The sequence below is a fragment of the Dasypus novemcinctus genome, chromosome 12, assembly GCF_030445035.2.
Source record: "Dasypus novemcinctus isolate mDasNov1 chromosome 12, mDasNov1.1.hap2, whole genome shotgun sequence".
Taxonomy (NCBI): Eukaryota; Metazoa; Chordata; class Mammalia; order Cingulata; family Dasypodidae; genus Dasypus; species Dasypus novemcinctus.
The window spans coordinates 37,528,887-37,551,579 of NC_080684.1; the positions used below are offsets into that span (position 1 = coordinate 37,528,887).

Below are 22,693 nucleotides of genomic sequence, written 5' to 3' on the forward strand. Positions count from 1 at the left end.
AGTTCCAAGCCCGTGGCCTTAGTCCTGCTGTGCACTGAAGGCATTGGCTGTAACCACTGGTAGCCTCTGCCAGCTCTTCTTGTCCTGATTAAGTGCTCAGTGTGTCTGGAATGTTTAATTTAGAATAACTACTCACTTACCTGGGAGCTGTCTCCTCTGCATTTAGAAATCTGAAACTGTCTTTGCCAGATGCATTAAGTGTGTGCTCCAATGGTGTATGTACCCAGGTTTACCAGGAGCATGGAGGGAAATCTGCATCTACCATCACCCTGCTTGCTGGACCCAAACCTAGAAGGGTCTTATGCTACCCTCGGTGGTGCAGAGCTGAAAGCATTTTGAACCAGAGTCTAGGGTTGCAGTAAGGGCTTAACCTAACAATGCAAAAAATGCATTAAAAAGACACCCCACCCCCGTCTCCACTAAAAAAAACAAGCCAAGATCAGATGCCCATACCACTGCCTCCTCTGACTTGGACTCCAGAAGTTCCCCAAAAGAAACCTGAGTTTACATGTCTGTTACATCCCAGGTCACGTCAGAAGCCACGTCCCCCAAATCTTGCTCTTCGTCCCCACCCCCAGCATGAATACTTCCTCCAGGTCTTTCTTTCACGGAAGAGAGCGGGAACTGGCTGTGCTGACGGTGGTAAATGCTGCTTGGCCAGCCCCGCGCCCTGGCGGGCCCCAGCACCGGCCTGGCAGATGGTGAGACCGGGGCACTGCACTAGTTTCTAGAGGCCTCAGTCTCCTTCTGTGGGCATACCCTTGTATGGACCTCACAAAATTATATCAAACCTTTGCCTCACCAGTTTGAACCTTCCCCTTTCTTACTCTCCATCTGCCCCTCCCCACTTAAAGCCATACCGCATCACAGAGAAATATATGGTATTGGCAAGACAATTTATGGCCAAATCTCTCAGGAATGTCGAGTCCAACTGCCCACTGCTCTCCAGGCTGGCAGAAGATGCCCTCAGCAACGCCCTAACCACCACCAAAAAGGTTGGATCATTGACTTAATTTCCTACTAAAAACAGGTCAATGCGCCAATCCAGGGAAATTCCAGCTACAGGAAAGGAAAATGTGCTACCTGAAAGAATTCTGGCATCTGCTGCTACAAAAAGGGTGATGAGCCCTGAAATTCTGAATTTGAGGTATAAGCATATTCACAGCCAATAGGAAAACAACTCACATTTCAAATTTCCTTTTTTTATTCTAAATAAAAACCACAGTTTGTGCCCAACAATGGAATATAAAAGAATCAGATGTACAACGATTTTAGACATCTACTATCTGGGGGGAAAAAACGTTTACAAAATATACAAAACTTTACAGCAATAGATAGTAAACACTTAAATATTAGGAGGTCAGTACTTATTAATTTAATGGAAGGAGTTAGACGTCAACAACCCTTGTCTGCTTCATAAAAGAGCCTTTAGTTATTAGAGGTTGGAGGGGGGTGGATTGGACGGGGACGGGTGTTAGAGAAACATCAAAGCAACTTCGTTTTCATCCTGATGTTAAGTTTATGGTGAGAAGCCACATTGAGGCAAACACCTGCTCCCTGACTCATTCAGTGCTGGATATAGGGAAAAGGCCGTGTGGGCCACCCCACTCTTATGTCCCTCTATGAAAAGACTTAAATTCACTTCCGAAGTTGAGTAGTCTAGGGAATAGGGCATGGCAGCAGGCCAGAAGGGACGGCTGGGAAGGAAATTCATCAGTAGCAAAAACCTGACGAGGGAGAAGATATTTAGGCCCAAAGCCTTGTCTTGGAGGCACAGGATGCTGGCAGGTCAGAACAGAAGAGAGTTAGAACTTTTATCCATTTCCTTGTTCTGAGGGGTAACCTGGGCCAAAACCCCATTCCCACCCCTACCCCTTCTTTCTCATTTGCCATCAACTACAGAGACTCCGTGGAGTCTTAAAATTTAGGACCAAATACTAAGGTACAGCAGAGCTTCCAGCTGGTGCTCTGGCACCAGTGAGCCTGCGTGCATGACAGCATGCCCTTCCTCTGGCCACAGTGGCCTCCCGTGTGCTGTACAAATATTACCATCTTCCATTAGGAAACAAGTTGGGAACGGCCCTGTGCTGGTTCAATGCTCTCTCATCTTGAAATTCCTAATAATTTTTAACAAGGGGCTCTGTAAATTATGTAGTTGGTCCTGAGTAGAGAAGAAAAAGGGGAAAAAGGAGAAGAGAGAACATTCAAGGGTCAAACAGAGCCTCAGGGCAATACAGCAGGAGACAGGGCTGAACTGGGCTTCAGCAGAGACAGGGCAACAAAATCAAATGAACAGTAGCCTAAAAAACAAAAACAAAAACAAAAACGACTAAATAAAACAAATACATTCTCCCAGGCATCCTAGAGTGCTCCTGCCACAATACAGTGTTTCAAGTAAAACAGCTCAGACAAGGGTGAGCTGGAGGCCAAGGAAGCAAACCTGACTTCAAACAGAGGGAAGAGCTCACCTGACTTTGGGACACACAGAGGAATGGGATGTTTGGGCAATGAGCCTCATCAGCTGCTGATCCTGCTACATGTCTGACTGGGACTCACTGGGCCGCCGTGATCAACCAGCCTCAGGGGGATCAAGGGGTCCAGTTTTTTGTTTAGTGTTTCAGGGGCAAAGTTTCAAGGGTTTGCTTTTTGGTTTACTGGCAAAAAGGGAAAACTTCACAGTTTCAGGTTAAGTATACAGACTACCCAGCATCTAAGTCGCCCTCTGTTCAAGAAGTGTTTCTTCAGCACATTTCTCCACTCTCAGCTACCTGACTGGGTTCCAATAAATACCACCTCTCTCAAATCTGGCCCATCAAAAAACATCAGTCCTCACCCCTAGTCTGGGAGGTTTGAAAAGCTTAGCAGATGCTTGATTATAGTCTTGAACGCATTTTCCTTTGTACATTTCTAATGGTCAGCGAGAGAAAGAAACGGAGAAGTCAGTCAGTTACGGCAAGTCCCAACACTGCTTTCCTGAGGGGACATTAAACAAGTTGGGTTTGAATGATGAAAGCTGGGCCTTTAAACTGGTCCCTGTGCAAGTCCCTTCATCTGATGGTCACCCCACCAGAGAGCCACGGGATCCACCTTGGAGGAGTCACCATTTTAGGGTTTAGGAGAGCTGCAGTGGGTCAACAGAGAGGGAGCTTTGGTTTCCCTGCAAGTCTCATTATTACACAAGGCCAGGAGGCTTTCCAGGTTTAGGAAGGATGAGAAAATGTGCAAAGAGGTCCTTCATGAGACTTGAGCCCCTCAATCCCGACCCCAATCTACTCCATCACAGGATGGAATGGGGATGAAGGGCCTGGTAATTTAACTGGACTCCATTATTTTACTACTCTTGGCCCTAACTTCCCAGGACTCACATCCATTGCCTAAAATGTTTCCTGGGCTTATTCTGCTAGAGACTATCTGGAGAGGGAGGAAAGAAATTTGCTTGTTTCAAAGGCTTGACATGTTCTCTCCTGTGATAACCCTGTTCCCCAAATATTTGGCCAGGACTCCCCTTGAATAGGGCCACTTGCTGAGGAGAAACTCGTTTTCCTGAAATCTCTTTATCAAGAGATGCTGGGTAATATGTATACAAAAACAAAAAATAAATAAATACTAACGTTCAAAAAGGCCTTGTGAGTTAGTTCAAACCACTTGCTTGTGAAACAGCCAGGGCTGCTGCTGAGTTTCACGAGGAGCAGGGTCAGGCCGGAGCCCAGGGACTCCCAGCGCTCGCCGGAGCAGGTGAGGTAGTATGATTTACTGAGATGCCACCTTGTGAGTTTGCAAGGTCTGAGGGCCCTCTCCCTCAAGCGTTCTTTGGGCAAGGCCCCTTCAAAATCCCACTAAGAAGGGCGCCAACCAGCCTGTGAACCAGGTAGACATGTTCCCAGCGCCCTATGCAGGGCCTGAACCAGCCCCCATCCAACAGCGCCCTCTGGAGGTGATGCCATGACAGATCAGGATAAATTCCAGCTGGTCGAAGATGAGCTGCCAAAACTCGGGCCCTGTTAGCACAATTAAACAACAGCATTACCCGACTGGACAGTCGGAACGCACTCCCCACTACAAGCCACCAGTTACTCAGGTCCCCTTAATCCTGAAGAGCGCACAGAGCCCACCACTCCGCCACCTCGTGGGGTTTTCTAATGTACACTATAGGCCAAACACTTCTGGGTGGGAGACTGGCTGTAAATTAAGGCAAGGCTGCTGCTGCTGTCAGTGACATCCCCACCGCTCCACCAGGACACTCACGGTCAATGGAGGTGGCCAGAATGACACATGACTATGTCAAAGGGATTCCCTGCCCTCTGCCCAGAGGGAAGGCCTGACGTCCTGGGCCATCACTCCGTAAAACCATTTTTCTTTGGAAATGAGGAGAAAAGAGAAACCTCCCTTCCTGTCCATCCCACTGCTACTTAGGACAGGATTGCAGGGCAACCCCTTCTAGCTGGCAAGGATTCACCCCAAAGCTTTTTCACTTATCCCTTCCCCTAAATAAAAAGCTTTGTCCCCAGTCTGGCTCTAGCCACCCAAAGATTTTCACCATCCAGTCAGAAGATAAGGGCCTTGGAACAAGCAGGCACCTCCGTCCCTGACACCTCTTCCCTGCCAAGGGCTGGGGCTGGAACCTAAGATGAGCTGCCCTGCAGACTAGTCTTTTCTGAATGACATTTCCAAAATCTTCCTCATAGCTGGTTGTCCCAGTTGGAGGTCTGGCAGCAATACCTGCAGTGAAAACCTCTCTCCACCTCCTCTATACAGTGAGGCTGTTGGTTGGGTTCTTAGCAGCATAAAACCTATCAGTAAACTAAAAGTAGAGAGGCTGGAGAAGAGGATCTAGTTGACACCAGCTGCTTGACTAGATCCCAAAACCAGACTCAAAAGAATAAAAAACACAGCCCTTCCCGGGCAAGCACAGGTATGGAGGTAAACGTGATACGGCCATTGCTTCTCAAAAACAGTAACTCAGCTTATGTGCTATTTCTTCGTTTTTCTTCTTTAAACACAACACAGAACCAAATTCCTAAGCAAGGCAAACTTGTAACTTCAGCGGGGGAGGGACCAACAGCCCTTAGAAAATTGAGGTCCTAGCTGTCCCTAGGGAGCTGACCCTGGCTTTGCCGGGAACCAGTCAGCTGTCTGGGTTCTTCTCCGCTTCTTTGGAATGGATAATGTACATGAAGGTCTGCTCAATGGTGAAGTCAGGCGGGAGACTGCCCTTGTGCACACCAACGTGCTTGCTCATGAGGTTAAGGGTGGAGCTGTAGTGGCCGCAGACCGTGCAGCGGTACATGAGGGCCCCCGAGTGTGTTTTCAGGTGGCACTTGATGGTCGAGCGGCCTCGGAAGAACTTGTGACACACCTTACACTGGTACGGCTTCTCGCCTGTATGGATCCGCCGATGGTAGTTGAACTCGCTCGTGTGAGCAAACCTTTTGCCACAGACCTTACAGCTATACTTGCTGTTCCCTGGTTGGCCCTGCAATGCTAGCTCCTCGCCCAGGAACTCCTCCGCCGGCAGCTTCCGCTTCTGGAGTGCTGGATGCTGTAGCCCAAAACCAGGCCGTACATCAAGGCCACTGCTACATTTGTGCTGGCTGACGTGGTAGCGATAGGCAGCCTCTGACTTGAAGCTCTGGCTGCACAAGTGGCAATGGAAGAGGGCATCTTCCAGGCTTTGGTGCACAGCCATGTGCTTCTCCAGGAGATGCCAGTCTACAAAGCTGTTGGCACAGACAGAGCAGGAGAAGACTGAAATGCCAAGATGGGAGAGCGTGTGCCACATGAGGCTGCAGAGGTTGAGGTGGCGCTGGTCACAGATGCTGCAGGCCTGGCCCTTCAAGTTCAGATGGTCGAGGATGTGGCCCCGGACCAGATGGAAATCTTTGGCCAATGCTTTCCCACAGGCTGCACATTTCAACTCAGGAGAGGCTGCCCCTGAAAACAGACTCAGCTTCCCGGGCAGGGGATCATTGGGGTGGACAATGATGTTGTTTTCAAATATCCCATCCCGTCGGTGGAGGGTCAGCTGCCACTGGGTAAAGAACTTGGTTTCACACATGTCACAGGAGAAGAGAAAAATACCAATATGGGACAGGACGTGGGTCACCCGGGAGTTTCGGTCCTGAAAGTGGGTCTCACAGACCTTGCAGTTGCCTGTCAGCAGGTCCACGTGGTCCCGCGCATGCTGTCGGATCAGTTGAATATTGGGCTCCAGAACTTTCTTGCATACCTGGCAGGGCATGGCCTTATTTTCCTGGTTGTCATTCTCTCCAAAAGTCAGCTCGTCCTCACTGTCGTCACTCAGCTCAATCACCTCTTCAGCTGTGCCTATCTCCTCGGTGGCATCTTCAAACTGCAAGTCGTCATCCCCCAAGTCCTCCAGCTGGAGCTCATCCATCTGCCCAAAGCCTGGATCTTTGGAGTGGTCACTATTGCTCAGACAGGAGTTGCCCCCAGAGGTAATGTCTATTGCACTGTCAGGGGTAAAGAAGCTGTTTTTACTGAAGTCTCCATTGCTTTGAACTTTGTATGGCTGGCAGGAGCTCACGTTGGTCTGGATACCCATGCTGATGGTACCTAGGCCTGGCTGGGTCACCATCCCAGTAACGGACGGGAAGGGAGCAGGGGCATCATGTTCTGTCTTTGGTGGTGGTGGCGGTGGCAGGGGCAGGCTGTGGTTAGTGTCACCAGTAATATTTTTCTCCTCTTCTTTGTAGCTTCCCCCAGCATCACTGGGCAACATACAGTTTCTATCAACACCAAAGTGCTCCCCGCCGCCCCGGAGCTCTCCAAGGGGATGGGTGGGTTCTGCTGAGGTACAACTTAGGGTACCAGAGTGGCTCTCGCTGGCGCTGGTCAGGGGCTTGGCCACGGCAGTGCTCTCCAGGTCAGGGAAGGTAGAGTGACAGGCCCGGAGGAGATCCTCCATGCCCAGGCGCTCAGCTACCTCGTAGATGACCCCAACATTGATCAGGTCCGTGAAGAGCTCTGATGTATAGACAAAGCTCAGAATCTTCTCAAAATTGGCAGGGGTGATGAAGTCCACCACGTAGGTCCTGGCGGCATCGAGTCCGGTATTCAGGAAGAGGTTCTGGAAGTAGCCAGCCGCGCAGGCCAGCACAGCCTTGTGGGCCGGGAAGGAGCGGCTCCCCACCACGATGGTGACATCGCACATGGTCTCCGACAGCCGGCACTTGTTGAGTTCCTTCAGCAGGTTGTTGGGGTGGTTGGTGCTTTGCAGTTTGATCCTCATGCCCATCTTAGCAGCTCCTAGGAAGTTGCCTCCTTAGCAGCACGGTTAATCTGTGGACAGCAAGAGGAGAAGATGGATGGCCAGACACACACCTGCAAGTGAGGGGCTCTGCGGGAGAAAACACCAGCAGGTCGAGGGCTTCTAGGCCCCGGGGGGAAAACGGACGTGAACAGGCAGGCAGGCAAGAGCTGCTCCATTCTGCTGGGAGCAAGCGCAGCAAAAATGGTGGGACAGCAATCTCTCCCCTCACATGTACCAAACACATAGGGTCATCTTAACAAAATCCAAACATACTGGGGAAAAAATCTCATAGTTTAGGCTTTCCCAGTCAGTGAGAGAGATCATAGGCCTGGCTGGAGAGAAGCTAGACCTCTGTGCCTGAGAGAAAAGCCAGAGGCATTCCCAAGGATATAATCTTGCACTTCATCACCAGAGCAACTGGCTCAAATTTAGCTCCTATTAATTTCCTGCTAAGTACACACTTTCCTACCTCACTGAAGATACACTCTTCCCTCACAAAGCCATATACATACTTGAACGCAATTATCAAAGCTCCATTTGCTCCCGGGGAAAAGATAAGAATGCTCCATCTTTTAGTTTTCTGTCATTACTGCTTCCTTTCAGCCCTTAAATAAATTTCTTGCTCTTTACTGAATTCCCTTCCCTCTCTAACTGTGCCACATGCCTACTCCCTGGTCTTTCTATAACCCATCTCAGGCACTGCTCTGTCACATTCTCTGGATTCTGTGGATGAAGTTTAAACATTCAGAAACCAAAAGGGCAAAGCAAAATAGAACACAACTATGGTATTTAAAATGAAGTGTTTTATTCCTTCTTAACACTGTTTACTAATAAATGTATTTCATGCCTTAAGAAAGGCATCTAATTACACAGGCAAGCCTCCTGAGGGCTTGTTCAATACCACCTTTTCCCCTTCCCGGTCCGCAAGGCCTGAGGAGGATGAGCTAGCTGCATTCTTGTTCCTGCTCAGGACTCGCCCCAAGCAACACAGCCCCTTTCTCCTTCTCACCAGATTCTACCAACAATTCCCAACTTTTTCTGGGGCCCAGGAGGCTTCTGAGCCTTGCTGGGCACCAGCCAAGCTGCTCCGGGTCCCCGTCCGTCATCAACATCAACGGATCCACAGATGGGGGTATCAGGAAGCCGTGGGAAAAGGGGGGACATGAAGGGCGGCGGGGAGGGTCGCAACTTCGGAGCAGGGCACCCCGACAATCCGGTGGCGCCGCAGCTCTCCTCTGAAGAGGGAAGCCCGTCCGGTCCGGCTGGGGCGCCCCATCTGGTGCCTCCACCAACAGGCGGGGATTCGCCCGGCGACCCGGGGCGGGGGGCGGGTGCGCGGCGGGCTGCGGGGCCGAAAAGGGGGCGACGGTGGGCGCGCGGGCGGGGAGGCTGGGTCCGTGGAAGGGAGCGGGCAGAAGGGGCCCAGCGAGGGCGAAGGGAGGGCCGGGCCGGGGGTCGGGCCTCGGCCGGGGCAGCCCCCCGCCCTGCCGCGCTTACCCGGCTCCGCGGGGCCCCGAGCACCATCGCCGCCGCCGCCTCACACAAAGGCCCCGGCCCGCCGTGCCCGGCCCGACGAGGAGGCGGCGCCGCCGGCCGCGGCCAGACTCTCCATCCGCCGCGCCGCTCGCCGCGCCGGCCCGGGCCGCCCCCACCGCCCGGGCCGCAGCGCCCCCCGCCGTCCCGGAGGAGGCAGCGCCCCCCGCCGCACGGCCGCGGCGCCCCCAGCTGCCCGGGAGCAGGCAGCGCCCCCCCACGGCGGGGCCGGGCACGAGGCCGGCCAGGACCGCAGCCGCCCAGCCGCGGCCGCCCCTCCGCCCCGCGCGACCCCGCGGCGCCCGCTCTAGCCCGGCGCCAGCGGCTGCGGCACGTTTCCAAGCCCCCAGCCCCGTTCCTCCCAGGCCTGGCTTTTTCGGAGCGCTGATTCGCCGGGTGGAGGATCTCTCCCTCCTGGCTCTGGTGTTTGGAGAAGTGATTCGATCCCGTTCAAACTCCAAGCTCTCATCGCCTCTCCTGTTCCGTCTCATCGTTCCAGAAGCTTCTCCTCAGAACTTCCACAATTGCAGTTTTAGGAAAAGTTACACAATTATTTGATTAATTTATGTCTGTTCCACTGGGCTGTGAGTTTCCTGAAGGCAGGCGCTGTGTGGTATTGTGTTTACTGCATCCCTCTCTTACCATACTTCCTGGCACATATGATAAGTGCTCATTAAGCTTATTTGAATGAATGATGGAAGGAAAGAAGGAGCACTTCAGGTTGGATCCCTAGTGGTCCCCTTTGAAAACCCATTGCTGCTCCTAATTCCAGCTAGCTGGCCAGAAGAAGAAAGTCACAGGCTCCCACTGCACCTTGCCAGCCCAGCCCTGTTTCTTGCAGCCTGCCTTCCCCAACTCTTTCCAGGGCTCCATCACTCTGCCTCCCCCACCACACCTTTCTTCTCCAAGGTTTGCTCCCAAATCCTCTCTTCAAATATTGTCATCAAACCAAAACTACCTGACCTGCCTGTCCCCACCACCACCACCAGAAACATTAGAAATCATGGTCGATTTCTCCTCAGTGCAGAGGAACCTGCAGGCTGCAGGACTCTTTGGTTTCGCCCCTCAGCCCAGCACAAGCCTCCAGGGCACACACATGGTGGGGTTCAGTAATTCCTTGGTGGGTAAGTGGGGAGAGGGGAGCACACATCACGTTGCCAAGTGACCTACGTTCAGCTGTTCAGCAATTATCAGTTCTCTTGGCGAACTGGGGAGACTGTGAGTTCCCTCTCCCACAACCTCATGACCTACTGATAGATTAGACCGAAGGCATGGATTGTACCAATGCTGCCTAATATTTAACATTTACCAGCCAGGAGACACAAAAAAGCCATAGAACCTGTTTTTTAGTTTTGTAGTGGGGAGTCCACTTTGCCCTCCCGTGATCGGGTCACTCAGAAGCTGATACAATGTGTTCTGATGGCAGGCCCAGGCCTCCACGGCCTGGCAAGGTGACAGAGCCCCGACATGGAACATGGTAGAACGAGCTAGGCACCAGGCCTCCAGCATGCCTGGAGTAGCTGCCGGCCTTGCAAGGGTCTTGGGCCTGTTCAGTCTTTCCAATCAACTGCCTCCTTCAGCTGCCAGCTTACCACCCCAAGAGTGTAAATTAAAGGTAACTTACCCAAACACAAACCATGCTGTTTATACTGAAATGTGGTTTTTGTTGTTGTTGTTTGTTTGTTCGTTTTATGTCAAGTAAATCACCACAGTCATGGTAACACACATAGACAAAGCTAAACAGAGAAGAGAGGGCCAGGAACTCAGTCAAGGTCTTATTGACCGGGTCTTTCTAGGCATCGAACTGTTCAAAATGGGAAGGGGACGACCAAGATCCCTCCACAGGATCTCTAAGTACAGAAACAGGAATCTGAGTTAAAAATGTATCTTTATTGCTCCTGGAATCCCCAGGACTGCAATTTTTGTCCATCCCACCAGAGAGCAACCTTTCTACATTTATGCACCTACTAGACAAACAATTTGTCTCTTCATCTCAGCACACACCCGTCTCCCACCAAGCCTGGCAGAAGCAGTTCTTGAAGCTTTCATGACTAAAGAAATTACCCCAGATGCTGCAAAAGTTGCCCCATTTTCAAAACCATAGGTCATTAATTTTGAAAAGTCAGCAAGATGACTAGTCCATGAGAAAGGCTCAGAGATCTAGGGTGGGAGCATTCTTTGACCTCTAGCAATAAACCTGTCACCAGAGATGCTGAGGTGAGCTTCTCCTTCCTTCCCCCACCCTCCCAGTCCAGCTGTAGTCCAAAGTTGCCCCAGTCAGGCTCTGGGAAGAAACTTTCCCTGGGGCAAAGGAACTACAGGAAATAGCCTCTGACCCAGGTGACCCTATGCTCTCACTGCCTTAGGAGAGCTGAGTATAGACTTTCTATTGGGGTGATTTAGGGTCATGGCCAAGGTCATGAACCAGACTAAGATAGGGAGCCTGAGGCTTTCCCAGCCTGTTCCATTAGTGCACAGAACCCCCTTGGAATCAGTGGGCTGTGATAGTTGGCACATAAAATACATAAAAGACACCCCCACCCATGCACACCACATTTACATGCCTTACACATCCTAGGGACTTCTAGTCTAAGTACATTATCAAAGAGTCTAGGATAAAGGTTTTCCCTTTATAGCAACTAAGGCAACCACTTAATGCCGTTTTGCCCTGAAGGTATCTGCTCCCTTCTTTCTCAGCTCCTGCAGGAACTTCCTGTCCACCCCCATCCTAGCTGGATCAAGTTCTGTTTATCTGCAGCCAGGCTACATGGTAAATTCTGTGTATGGGTCACCATCTCATCCCCAGGACCGGCCACAAGACTCTTCCTCAATACCTTGGGGCAGAAAAATGGTCCAGTGCCAGAGACATGTCCTCTCTGGCTGGGTTTTTGCACAGCCTTGACCTCCACCTCCCACGGAACCTAAGTAGGGTCAGATTCCAAGACTGATGTCTACCAGGCCCATCCTAGAAATACAGACAAGCCATTCAGATATTCTGGTTTTTCTTTGTCTGCAGCTTGTCTGTGAAAGTCTACGTGCTTGAAACCAGAAACCAGCTATCAAATTCATTCATTTACTCTTCTAATCACTAAAGAAATCTTCTGCTATTTATTGCATGAAGCACTGTATAAGGCACTGTTGAGAAAATCAATATATGTAGAAAATAGAGGTACTTCCATTTCAATATTATATGTATGTATATCATATGTATGGATGTTTGATACATCTGGAAGAGTCAAAAAAAAGAAAAACCCTCCAATCAACCAAACAAACACATCACTCTAACTCATATGTAAAAATCCTTTATTGTTGAAGAGTAGAGAGGGACATTATAGTTTCCATGTAAGCAATTCCAGGGGACTCTGTAGTCAATGCTGGTTGGGACTGGGAATATTCACGATGCAGCTCCCACACCGATGTGGGGTAGAGGGATGAGAAAGGAGTCAAAGCACGAGGATACTACAATGGTGAGGATGAAAAAGGGAAATAGGAGAGGGTGCGCCTGGGCGCTGGGAGAGGGTGACAGGCTGTCTTCATGACGAAGCGCAAGGATCCAGAAGGGGAGTGCTAAAGACCGAAAGAAAGAAGTCACTTCTTGTGTCCTGTAAAACTCTAGTCCACCACCCACTGAGGGAGCAGGGAGCACGTAAAGGAGAAGGAGAGAGAACAATTCTTATCCCTCAGCTTTCCATACAGCCTATGAAATAACGGACTGGGCTCTCCTGGCAGCAGGTGCTTGCACCTTCCCAGCTGCCATATTTATCATGCTCCTTATAAACACCTGGCGCACTGGAGGGAGGGATGCAGAAAGACTTGGTGACAAAGTCCTTATCATCCCAGCGTCCCCATGAGCCAGGGATACACACAGCCTCTCCCAAGGGTCCCAGGTGTTAATGACCCCCAGCCTCTCCTACTCTTCCCAGAAACCTCCCAGACAATGGACAGGCCCAGGGACCACTTTTTGTCCCAGCAGCTTCACATGAATGAAATAAGATGACTGCTTCCCCCAGACTGCTCCACAGAAACACAACCGCCTGTGTTGCTCTGTCTCGTCTAATTTCCTTTAGATGCCAGTCTCCGGAGCCCTTATGTCCTTTCTGCCTGGTACCTCACAGGTTGAGATGCTCCATCAGTGGTGATGGTGAGATTTTGAAGCCTGCAATTATGGACCCGGTCCCTCTGAAAGAGCCTGGATTCACCAGCAAACATTAAAAGTACATTTCTTCAATGTACTTGTTTCTGCCGTTTGTATAAAACACTATGGCAAAATTGCACTGTAATTATCTTTATGGTCAGTGCATAACACTGGAGGAGAGTATGTCATCCAGCTATAGCTGCCTATGTAATTATCTGGCCGTCAGCAGGACTGAAATAGCCATCTAATGAGAGCAAAATGATACGGTAAGTAGCATGTAATCAGCCAGTTACGGTTATTATGGCTCTTTGTGCCCTCTCACCCAGCCCTGAATGGGGGGTCCCGGGAGTCATGCACGGGCAGTATCACGGAGAGCCAGCTCCTTGGGCCACGGGCTGGCCACCCTGAGACCCATGAGTGTGGGTAGCAGGGACAGCGCAGGAAGTGGGGCAAGGCTCTCTCTGTGCTAACTGAGGCTGGACAATTCCCCTCCTTTCTGCCCCCCACCCCACCTTCTTTCTTTCGAAGCTTGTGAAAAGAAAGCTGTCAGCTGCGCTGCTATTGCTGTGTGTGGGAAGATGGTGTCCAGGCGGAAGTTTCTGTGTTTTGACTAGACACTTCCCTGCGGGACTCCGACGCTCACATCCCACATGAGAGCTCTGTCAGCCCACTCAGGCCTGGGGTCCATCCCAGACAGCTCTAGGCCCGCAGACCAGGGAAGCGGGTGGACGCCCCCATACCTCCCAGGCGGTAGCAGTAACAAATCCAACACACGGCGCCCTGTGCCAAACACATCTGAGCACTATACCTATAGTATAGTACCTATACGCAATCTCCAGAACCCCAACCCTGCAAGCCGTTGTTACTACTCTCGTTTTTTCAGCTAAGGAAACCAAGACCCAAGAGGGTTATGCAGCTTGACTAAGATCACACAGCTGGTGAGTGGCAGAGCCAGGATCCAAACGCAGGCCACGCTCGCATCCCCATGCCACACAGAGGGACTCCGAGAGGTCCCACTCCACCCCGCTGACTTTAGAGTTGCTTCTGTTTCTTCCTAAATCACCCTTATGCAGGACTACACAGAGGCACTGGACCAGCTAATGAGGATTCAGAAGAATTTGAAAGGTTCAGCTGCCTGGGAGGCAAAATGCACAGCCTGTGAGTTGGCTGTGGTCCTAGTAATTATCAGATGCTGATCTCCCAGTCCTTTGCACAGCTCCTAAGAGAAAAGAGTCCAAACAACTGAAGTCGCTCATCAGAGAAGCCCCAGGGGAAGCCCTTCTCTCCCCACCTCCTGCCATTCACACCTGCTCAAGAGTCCACGCAACAGGGGAAAGAGACAGAAAGGTCTGTGTGTGTCCCCGTGCTCTAAGAGCCTGTGTTTGACCAGCTCTGTGCTGGGCTCGTTTAGGGTAACTTGCTGAGCGTTCGGTGCCTGTAGCACAACTGGCAACCCCCACCCCCCCCACAGTCACCTCTCCTCTCCCAGCCAGATCCTCACCTCATTCCTCACTGGGGGGATACTTGAGCTTGCCAAAGCCGGGGACGCTCTCGTGGTTCACGTCAATAGGAGGGTCTGTGTTGTTACAAACAGTGTGGTTAGGAGGGATTTTTCTAAACGTGACCTTCACCATGACCCAGCAGTGGAAGACAGGGTTGGGAAGAAGAGACACACCCAGTTTGGGAGAATGGGGAGCAAGCGGAGCCTCCCCGGCTCCTCCCAGCTGCAGTGGGGTTCTCCTAAGGGTCTCCCCGCTCTGCTCTCGGGGAGGGCTGGTCTGAGGATCCCAGCTGACTGGATGAAGGGGCCCAGGGAGCCTGGCCATAGCTAAGAAAGTTCTGCCTTTCCCTGGTGACCCCTGTGAGGCACTGGGTTTCTGCCGTATCCTCAGCAGTACCCCAAACCCCTCCTCCAGACCTCCAACACTCCTACCTGGCTGGCCGTTCCGCTTGCCCATCAGTCCCACAAAGAAGTCATGCATGTCACCTGCAGAAAGAAGGCCAACCTTGTCGATGGTGATGATGGTGGGTGGGGTGGGGGCAGATGCACCCCCAGACAGGTGCCAAGACTTCCTGGGACACCTGAGATGGGTTTCTGGTCTGTCTCTTCATCTTGGACAGGCACGTGCACCTTGCCACAGCATGGCTCCCCACAGTCGGCGGACACATCCCCTGAGTTACCCTTTCCACCCATCTCTCCCTCCTCCATATAAGAATTCTTTCCCCAGCAGGTAGCTGGCTAGACATCTTCACAACCACCAATCTTGGTTCCCAGTGGCCAGCCAGGGGAGGGAGGGAGAGTCCACCAGGCCCCCCACACCTGCTTCCTCCTGGTTCCCAGTGGCCTTTCAAACTCAGGAAAGCTGGCCGAGCAGGTGCAGCTGGTCCACTGCTTGTGCCAGCTGAGATGGGGCCAGCCAAGAGGGCCACTGGGCCCCATGCCTGTGGAGCTCTAGGCAAGTGGTTAGCAGAGACAGGGAGAGAGAAGAGGCTACTCACGTTTCTGGGGAAGTGACAGTTCCTTCGAATCTGTGAAACCAAGAACAAGTGTATAAATTGAGAATGGAGTCCAGACAGTGACCATTAGAGAGGGAAAGAATTCAAGAATTCAGTAAGCCACTCCGGTTTCCCTCCCAGCTGAAGGGGTTCCCCAGGCATCTTCAGGGTCCTGCCCTCACGCCTCCCTCTCCCCAGGGCTGCTCCTTACCCACGCTAGCTTTGCTCAGCATTTTGAGCAGTCCATCCAGAGAGACTGAGCGGCTGTCGTAGAGTCTCCGGAGCAATGATGGGGGCAGCTGGGAGAACTCAGAATTCTTCGTGGGGGAAGATGGAGGGGAAGAAACCAAGAGAGCTGAGGCAGGAGGCTCACACTCCAATCCACTCACTCTCTTTTCCCACAAGAAACGGTCTCTTCTTGAGCCCATCCCAGTGGAACCTGATATCCTGTTTCTTTCAGAATCTCCTGTGGTTTACACTGGAAGAGAAGTGAGCTCTCCAAGTGTGGACCGTGGACCAGGCATCACCGAGGCTGATTAGAAATGCACCCTCTCGGCCCTACTCCAGGCCTACTAAGACAGAATCTGCATTTTAACATGATCCATATGCACATTAAGGTTTGAAAAGCACTGGTGAATGGAGACACAGACCCCTGAAGTTCTATCCATCCCCTCTGCCCCAGGCCAGGATGTCTGAGGCTGGGGACAGGGGGGGAAGAAGTCTGATTTGACACACAGAAAACCCGCCACATGGGCAGGTGGGGACACACCCCCCGATCTCTGGCTGATGGTGTGGTGGGGCTTTATTAGGCTCCACCACAGCCGGCAGGTTGCGGGCTCAGGGGCTCCCCTGGAAGGCTGGTCGACTGGGTGCCAGGACTGAGGGCTTTCTGAGACACAGAACTTTCATTGCTAAAACCAGGACAGCACTGGGCAACCCCGGCCGGTTCATCACCCTACCACCCTAGCACCAAGGGGACTGGTCCGCGGGGCCCTCTCTCGGCTCCTCTTCTCCCAGCACGTCAGGAACCAGTTTGTCCAAGGCTGCGATTGCCCCACTAGGTGAGGGGGCCTGAGCTCCCCCACTTCCAAGGAAGGCCCTCTTCGGGGCCGGTGTGTCTGGCCTGCGCTCTGTGACTGGGTTCCGGTCAGGAAACGGGCCGGCTGGGGCGGGCAGCAGAGCACACCTGCAACCCCGAAGGCCCCCCTGCTTTCCCACTGCCCCTCGCTCTCTCCTCCTCTTGGGTTCTCTCTCCCTCTGCCCTTTCTGCCTGGACCTAGAATTTCAGGAAATGGCATGCTCAGAATGGCATCTCCTCTTCTTCCCCCCACCCTGCCACTGAGCCCCAGATCATGGAGCTGCTGCCAAGCAGGGCCTCTTCGCCGTCCTCAGGACTTTTCAGCAGCTTGGGACAGCAGGACGGTCGTCACACACCCCACGCCCAGGGAGCCGCAGCCACAGAGGCAGTAACAGTGACCCCGTTTGGGGATGCTCACCTTGAGCCTCAGCAGTGCCCTCTCCAGAGCCCAGGCCCACGCAGAAGCACGTTTACACGGAGGCCCCCCACAGCCCAGCTGCATAGACACACAGTGCGCAGCCTTCCCGTCTCATGCCTCGATGTCCCTCAGCCTCACAGATCTGTGGAGGGTGGGGCTGGGTGCAGGACCCCGCCTCACTGACCAAGAGGGGAAGAGACGACCTCCTGCTACCCGAGGTCTCACACCAGATACCCCAACGGTCCCAGGCCGGAACACTGTGGCTGCAAACACAGGGTCCAGACTCTGGGCTTTCAGATCCGGGGCAACTGCCCCCACCTGCCAGGCCGCCAGCCGACGGTGCCCGGGACGCCTCTCCGCTGGATGAAGGCTGCTTCTCTCTCCCTTTGCCCAGAGCCTTGCTTCCCAGGCAGCCACTTTGCCCCAATTGTTCGACTACTCTGCCCGCCTCCAGTGATGAGATGCTAAACAGATTCGAGCTGGAGAGACAGTTAGACTTCACACACTGAATTTGTAATAAGTCCCACCTGTAATCATCCTAAAAGCATTCGTACCAATGTAATTGCTGTCACTGCAAAACCTTGAAAAGACTTCCTCTCTGCTCTCCCCAGTACCCCTACCCTGACAATTCCTTTCCTTTTTCTTAGAGGAGCTTTGGAAATTAGTGCCCAACCTGCTTTTTTTTTTTTTCCTTCCAATCCTGACTACGCAGAGAATGGAAGGGAACAAGGGAGAGGAGAGAAGAGACTGGGATTTTAGGAGTACCTTTAGAGGTTTCTAGGGGTGAATGAGCAGAGAATAGAGAGATCCATTTGCATTTTGTAAATAAAATAATACACATAACTGGTAGGGGAAATAGCATACAAATAACCATTTAGGAGAGAATGCTTGACTGTTACATCATCCAGGGTGGAGCCCCCTGCAAAGGGACAGAACTTGAGCTGGACTGTAGAGAACCTGAGACCACCCTCACTCACCCCCTCGCAGCAAGTCACCAATCAACCAACCACCCAAACCACCCATCAACCCTCACTGCACTTTTTACATACCAGCCATCAAAGACACGCAGAGAGACAGAGACCCTCCCAGAGAGAGAAACCCAAAAGGAGGCAGAATACCTCTGTTGGGTAAGGCAGATAATAACCCCCAGCCCCTCCCCACCCCACCCAGCCTTCCTCTCTCCAGCTGTCCAGGAAGCAAGTCGCAGGCTCCTTGATGTTGCCCGGGACTCTCCAGGGCGGGGCCAGCGCAGGGGCCGCCTTACCTTGCCCTGGCGCCTGCCGGGCACCACCTGCTCCTGTGAGTCTTCACAGACAGTCCCGTGGCTCCGAGCCAGGCTGAGGGCCAGGAGGGCTGCGAACAGCAGGGGGCTCCGCATGGCGCCTGGACAGGGGGCAGAGGAGGAGGACACAGGCAGCGCCCTCAGCGCGGGGCCACTCGCAGGGACATTCCTGACCAGAAGCCTGGTGGGACCATCCCCCAGCCCCCTCTTCCATCGGAGCCCCCGGCCTGGGGAGAAGGAGGAGGCTGTCTCTGAGCAGTCTCAGTTTCCCTAATGCCCCACCAGACCTCCCAGGATGTGCGCTGGCAGTAGCACGGAGCTGGAGCCTCTGGGCTCCGAGGAAGAGGATAGCTCTGCAGGACATGCCTAGCGCTGTTCCCTCAGTCAGCTTACAGAGGCACCCCGGATGCTAGCTGCCAGCCATCTGGAGCCCCAAGACTTTCGGCAAAAACTTTCTGGCATGGAAGAATCAGAGTCCCCCCCCAGGCTCCAAATATTAACCAGCTCTCTGCCCCCGCGGGTGCTTTCTGCTCACCTTCCAGTATCCTGCTACCCCATCAAAGGATGCCACCTCCTGGCTCTGGTCCCTCCCCTGGGTGCCCCCCATCCAGCATTCCCCAGCTCCCTTACTGCTCATCCTTGCCTACCTGTGGAGCAGCTTGGAGCCTGGGGCTGGACGGTCTGGAAGAACAGGGAGCTGGCTGGGAGCGCGGCCCACTCCCCCCACACTCTGTTGCTGCTGGTGCCGCTCGCCCTGAAGAGAGAAACAGAGTGGAGGGGACCTGGGAATGTGGCAGGAACTCAGTCCCAGCTCCCTGATAAAGGCTCGGGGAGGGTCTGGGGGAGCCAAGGGGAGGGGCTAAGAGTCGCCAATCCCAGGGTGGCTGGAGGGGAGGGGGGGGTTGGTGGGGGAAGGAGGATATAGGCTGCAGACACACAGCCAGACACACGCCCACAGCCACACAAGCACACACACAGGAAAAGCACAGACCCCGCTGGAGCTGTCCAGCAACTCAGGGCAGAAGCCCACTTGCCCAGCACCTCTAGGGAATGTTCTGGTGCATGGCTTGTCACTGGCTCAGTAGGTATGAACTCCTGGGCCTCTTTCCCCCACTGGTTCACCCACCAGCTCCTTGTCTTTAAAACTCAGGCTTGGGGAGTAGGTGTAGCTCAGTGGTTTAAGCTTCTGCTTCCCATGTACGAGGTACTGGGTTCAATCCCCGCTACCTCCTTAACAAATATATAAAATAAAAACAGAACTTCAGGCTTGACTTCCAGGCCAGAGCACTTGAGAGGGGGCTCTGCACAACAAGCCATCAGGCAGGTGCCTCTCTGGCCCTGATACTGCCACGAAGACCAGGCTAGGCTGCTGAGCGCTGGGGGATGCGTCTGGCATCGCCTCGGGCCTCGTTCCCCCCTCTAGGCCCCTCGCAGCTGGACGCTGCCCCCACTGGAATGCCAGAGCTGCTCCATCACATCGGCCCTCGTCCCCAGGGAGGGGCAGTATCTCTACCTGCGGTTGAATCCAGAAGCCTCCAGTGGCTTCTTCCCCAGTACCTCTTCCCTCCACGCCCCCACTCCTCCTTGACCCCCAACCAGCCCTGGTTAGGATGTTCCAGAGTTCTAGCTTCTGTCCCTCCTGCTGTAATCTCAGAAGAGAAGAACAGGACCCTGGGCTGTTCCCCTGCCCCCGACCCAGCATTGATCTCTTAATTGCTTCCCTGCCTCTCTGTTACATTTTCCCCAACTCTAATCTGTCTTCCTGTAGCTCGGGCATCCTCTCCCCTGGACTTTCAAGCCTCTGGTTCATGCCTCACCCTGTTGAGGGACTTTTTTCTGCTCGTTTCATACCTGAGGTAGAGAGCTCCAGGGGAGAGTCTGAAAGAGCCAGGCCCAGAAAGAGCCAGAGGGACACAGTGATGCTGAAAGCCATGGAGGAGATGCAAAGTGGAAGATGGCATCAGGACCTGAACGCTTGCAAGGCAGGTGGGCATACAGCAATCCATGCGATTTTCATCGCCATCGCCATGTAGGCAGAAATATTCCAATTTTTCAGACGAGGAAACTGAGGCTTAGGAGATTTAGTCATTTGCGCCAGGACATACAACTACTCATCAGTAGAGAACAAATTCTGATTTTTCTCAATCCAAATCTCCTGTTGTTTTTACTGTACTAGTGTGAACTTTGACCTGTAGAGGGAGAAGTTAACTCTGCCTGAAGGAGATTTGGGGTCTTTTACTCTTACATTTTGGGATTGGGAAGAAATTTATCTGTTACGTATTTCCTGCAAAGGCTCCTGCTCACCAAGGCCTTCTCTAGTCACCCCACTTAAAAGTACAACCACCCCAATATTCCATATCCCCTTCTGCTTTTTCCTTTGTAGCACTTATCACATCCACCATGCCAACTCCCCTACTGATTTATTGCCTGTCTACTCCCCCACTAGAACGCAAGCATCAGGAGGGCAAGAATTTTTGCCTGTTTGGTTTGCTACTGTATCCCTAGCCCTATAGTGTTTGGCATGGAATAGTTGTTGATAGTTACTTTAAAATGAAATAGGGAAAACGGACTTGGCCCAGTGGTTAGGGCGTCCGTCTACCACATGGGAGGTCCGCAGTTCAAACCCTGGGCCTCCTTGACCCGTGTGGAGCTGGCCCATGCACAGTGCTGATGCGCGCAAGGAGTGCTGTGCCATGCAGGGGTGCCCCCCGTGTAGGGGAGCCGCACGCGCAAGGAGTGCACCCTGTAAGGAGAGCTGCCCAGTGCGAAAGAAAGTGCAGCCTGCTCAAGTGGACAAAGAAACAAGACGCAGCAAATAAACACAGAGAACAGACAACCGGGGGGGGGGGGCGTGAAATTAAATAAATAAATAAATCTTTAAAAAAATAAAATAAAATGAAATAATACTTAATATGAAATAATACTTAAAATGAAATAAAATATTTAAAAATGAAATAAATACTTAAAAATGAAAAAAAGATAGAGCCAAGCTTCTTAGTCCATGGAGTACTACTAAGGTCCTGAAATGTTTGTCTCCCCGCCCCACATTCCCAGCCCTGCCCCCAAGCCCCAGAACTGGGGTTCACTGTCACTGTCGCCCCGGCTGCACAGCACTCGGCTTCAGCTCAGAGTGAGGGCAGCAGCTGGGTCTCAAGGCCTCTTTATGATGGGAGAAGCTAATGGGACCTCGTTAAAAACTTCCCATTACAAGTTAATTAGAGCGCCGTGTAGGCAAAGAACAGGGCCAGACCCAGGGTGGACCGAGGCACCGGAGTAAGGAGGCTTTGTCCAGGCAAACGGCGGCGCGACTGAGGTGGGCCTTTGGGAGGCTCAGGGCTGCTCCCACCGGGACCTCCCCATCTCCCTGTCCTGCCCCCGGGGAAGTAGGCCCCAGGAGGCAGGCTGGAGGCCGGGGGAGCTGGGAGTGGGGGCAGGAGCACACAGGGCCTAGGCTGACCAGGTGTTGACACCCCACCCCCAGCCCGTCCATGCCTGCCCCCAAAGCCCGGGCACCAGGAGGCAGGGCTTCTGCAAAGGTCCGCCATGAATAATGTCCTTTGATGATGCAGCATCTCAGAGGATGGTGGGAGCCAAGGATGGGGAGAGGAAGGCGAAGGCCAGGAGAACATCACCCCTTGATCTCGGGGATTAGCAAAGACTTGAAAGAGCCAATGCTAAACTAAGTAAGAGAGGTGGTGAAGGAGGGGGCATTGGAGCATGGGAGCAGGCCCGGCTTCGTTTTGCCACAAAGCATATGCAAATAGCATGTAAAGTGGGTGTTGGCAGATAGGAGCACCTACTCTTTTTTTTTGAACACCTACATTTTATCTGAGCCCCATCTCAGATGCTGTCACTGCCCAGAGGAGCAGGGTACTGGAACTCCAAGGTCCCCAGCAGGGCCTCCCCGCTGCAGCCCCATCTCTATTGCTGGGGCCAGGGGAAGGCTGTGTGCAGCTCTGCTCAGAGGAGATGGTGAGTCCGTCATTCCGGGGACAGGGGTGGGGAAAGCCATAGCATGAGAACGTCACACGAGAGGACCTGCACATGTCAACCTCAGATGTACAATTTGGGTGCACATGTGGGGACCCTCTCTACCTCCTACAGTGGTGCTGGAGGCAGAGAAGGGGGAGGGGAGCCCTATGCGACTTTGGGGGTAGACATTAGTGAAGAATGGAAGGATGCTGGCTTCTGCACCCGTCCTGCCATGTCCAGCAGCCAGGAGATAGCTAGGAGTTGGAAGGGGCTAGAAGAGGGGAAGAAGCGGGCTGAGCCAGGAGGGCCGAGCTAAAGCTGGTGTGAGCTGTGAGGCACTGGGATGGCTCCTCGAAAGGATTAGGGGAGTGCCAATGGCTCGCACCCCTTAGAGGATGAAACAGCCCAGAGCCTTGAATGCTGGACTGGCTGAGGCAGGAGAGGGCTGGAGGGGTAGCCGCCCGAGAACTCTGGCTTCTCCCACAGGAGGTGGAGGCCAGGTCAAGGCC

At 53.0% G+C, this 22,693-nt stretch overlaps 2 protein-coding genes across 3 annotated transcripts; both read right to left on the reverse strand.

Moving 5' to 3' along the window:
• Positions 1-1,186: 1,186 nt before the first annotated feature.
• Positions 1,187-8,909, reverse strand: ZBTB39 (zinc finger and BTB domain containing 39). Of its 2 annotated transcripts, XR_009188255.1 has the most exons (3): positions 8,768-8,909; positions 4,720-7,299; positions 1,187-3,998 (listed from the first exon to the last, which is right to left on the reverse strand). XR_009188255.1 is itself a non-coding variant. In XM_058308295.1 (2 exons), exon 2 carries the CDS (start codon positions 7,253-7,255, stop codon positions 5,126-5,128), a length of 2,130 nt encoding a protein of 709 aa, XP_058164278.1. In that variant the 5' UTR covers positions 7,256-7,299; positions 8,768-8,909; the 3' UTR covers positions 1,187-5,125. The 2 variants fall into 2 exon arrangements, 1 of the variants encoding a protein (XP_058164278.1); XM_058308295.1 differs by having other exon boundaries at positions 1,187-7,299.
• A 3,201-nt stretch (positions 8,910-12,110) lies between these two features.
• On the reverse strand, positions 12,111-18,995 carry TAC3 (tachykinin precursor 3). Its single transcript, XM_004466155.4, has 7 exons — positions 18,860-18,995; positions 18,195-18,313; positions 15,646-15,751; positions 15,438-15,467; positions 14,872-14,925; positions 14,440-14,514; positions 12,111-12,370 (listed from the first exon to the last, which is right to left on the reverse strand). The coding sequence occupies exons 2-6, from the start codon at positions 18,306-18,308 to the stop codon at positions 14,441-14,443; spliced, it is 378 nt and encodes a 125-aa protein (XP_004466212.1). The 5' UTR covers positions 18,309-18,313; positions 18,860-18,995; the 3' UTR covers positions 12,111-12,370; position 14,440.
• Between the last annotated feature and the right edge of the window lie 3,698 nt (positions 18,996-22,693).